Genomic DNA, 2,334 nt, shown 5'->3' with positions numbered 1-2,334 from the left:
CAGAGGTTGGGCATATGTCCCCTGGGGAACACCCTTTTCATCATTCTTTCAGGTGAAAATTCCACTCAGCTTCACCCAGCACTGAAAAGCACTGCTCAGAGCAGTCTTCCATCCTCTCAGGTCCAGGCCAGCTCATCTGAGGGTCTGGCCCTGACCATCATGCAGCTGCATGAAAATCAACTCCTACAGACTAAACTGTAGTTACCCCAAGCTCCAAACTTCCATGGCTCAGCACTCACCATGGCTGCTCTCTGCTAGATTCCACTCCTGCAGTGCTCTGCTACCTGTCCTTTAGGTCCTTGAGGACATCCCTTTATCTCCCCAATATTGGTGGTAGGCCTCCCAAAGTGCACACACGCAATGAAGACTTGGGGTCCATGTGTCCATGAGCAGATGGGATCTTTATTGAAAGTTAATTTCCCAAATATAATAGAAGAAACAAAGCATATTCAGGCATACATATATTTTAATAGTATAGGAACACAGGGGAAAGGAATAAGAAGCTGAGCTGATTTTCAATGTAATGTGTTTTTCTGGACTCCATCTTACTTGATTTAAACTTTACACATTGCAAGGAATTTCCTATTCCAATCCTATTTTATAACAAATAAATGAAAAGTTTCTCATTTTTTTTTTACAAAAAGGAAGGACTGTTATATTGGAATGGAAAAGCAGAATCTATTCGTGATCGATGCCACACACAATCATATTCACATCAGAAATCACAATCAAACATCATTATAACAAAATTAAAAATACTTGTGGCATCAGTACTTTTCTCAGGGAAGATATTCAAGCTACTTCAATCATGCAAAAAAGGAACAAGTTTTCATAAAATCAAAAAGGAAGAATTAGTTTTCAAGTAACCCAAATAAAACAGACATCAAAATGGTGTGCAATGAATTTTCCCCATCCTACTCTAGCTGTTCACTGCTTAGAAAACTGCCTGTTCTCCTCAAATAGGTTGAAGAACGGGCCTCACTTCAAATGGGGTGGGAGCCAAACTAGTCATGTGGCTTTGGAACACTCCATATCTTTGGAATCCACTTGGCCCATTTGAAGGCCTTGACTATACCTTGTTCCTCTCTCACAGCCTCATCATACAGAATTGGGTAGGAACGGGGATCTCTCCTATGAAGCCTGGCCAAATGTTCTAGAAGTTTCATCTTGCTGGTTTCAGCATGGGCCCTTGGACCCCACAGGAACTCATAAGAAGCTGGGTAACTATTAGGAACCTGCCGATATTCCAAGTACTGTTCCCGTACCAAATCCACGGTGATGAATTTCCAGGGCTCCCCAATTTCAATATTATCTTTCTGAGCTAACATCTTCCTAATCCTCAGTACTTCTGCTATGTCTGCCTCACTGGCACAGTTGCCCTTTATGAAGATGATAGTCAGGATGACTATCAGGACACTGATTGGAGGAAAGCTCTTATGCTCATCATTCAGTAATCCATTGTAAGTGAGGCCTAATATGGGGACAAGGACATATATGTGGCTAAGGGGTTCCACTTCCCTCATATCAATGCCAAAGCCTACAGACAGGCACTTACAGAAATCCCTGAAGATCAGAGGGAACTGTTTATGGTAATCATGGTCCACAGTGTTCAGCATTTCTTCCATGGTGATCAGCTCATTCTTTTGATACTTGTGGAACAGGAATGGCACCAATTTTTCTAACTTGTCATTTAAGAACACATGGCGCAGTATCTGAGGGATGATTACATCCTCTGAGGGGCTTGGATCCTTCGATTCTTGCCAGCTGGAGCCCTTGCTGCATTGGCTCCTCTGACTAGAAGTCATGGTAGTAGGGAAAGAGAAGATGCCCCAAGGATTCTGAGGACAGCTTGGTGTCTCAGGCCCCAGCCCTTCTTTGGGTGTGGCCCCAATTAAAGCATGTGAGAAAAAAGAAGCAGTGGAACCAGTGTCTTCTGCTTCCTCTACCTCATCCTTGAGACCCTGCACACCCATGAGGACCCTTGTCTTTCTTTGGGCAGGACAGTCTCCCCCTACACTGCTGTTTTTCCACCTCTGACCATGAGGCATCATGATGTTCTGTGGGACAGCAAGAGCTTGCTGAAGACTCAGATGCCTGGAAAAGAGAGAGAGAGAGAGAGAGAGAGAGAGAGAGAAGAGACTATTAGTGTTCTCAGCTGAGAACAACACACTTTTGCCTCCCAGAAAGACCCATTATAGCTTTTCTCCTTTTTTGGGTTCTCTAGGTACTTTACAGGATCCTAAGGCTTTACAGGATCCTGTCTTCCCCTGTCCTTGTCCCTATGACCCTGGAACACAAAGTGAGGATGCTTTTTAGGGTGCAGTTGAACTGAAG

The 2,334-nt window shown here is 43.9% G+C and overlaps 1 protein-coding gene across 1 annotated transcript; it reads right to left on the bottom strand.

Annotated features, from left to right (window-relative positions):
• Positions 1-1,004: 1,004 nt before the first annotated feature.
• On the bottom strand, positions 1,005-1,805 carry LOC104861634 (melanoma-associated antigen 11-like). The gene has a single exon (XM_010623121.1). It carries the CDS (start codon positions 1,803-1,805, stop codon positions 1,005-1,007), a length of 801 nt encoding a protein of 266 aa, XP_010621423.1.
• Positions 1,806-2,334: the final 529 nt, after the last annotated feature.

Source organism: Fukomys damarensis, unplaced genomic scaffold, assembly GCF_012274545.1.
Source record: "Fukomys damarensis isolate Sample0158 unplaced genomic scaffold, DMR_v1.0_HiC HiC_scaffold_39, whole genome shotgun sequence".
Lineage (NCBI taxonomy): Eukaryota > Metazoa > Chordata > Mammalia > Rodentia > Bathyergidae > Fukomys > Fukomys damarensis.
Note: the sequence above shows the minus strand (reverse complement) of the source record. Positions and strands in the feature narration are given on the sequence as shown.

Excerpts from the sequence above, each read along its gene's own strand:
- LOC104861634 (XM_010623121.1), bottom strand. The coding sequence starts at position 1,805 with ATGACTTCTAGTCAGAGGAGCCAATGCAGCAAGGGCTCCAGCTGGCAA.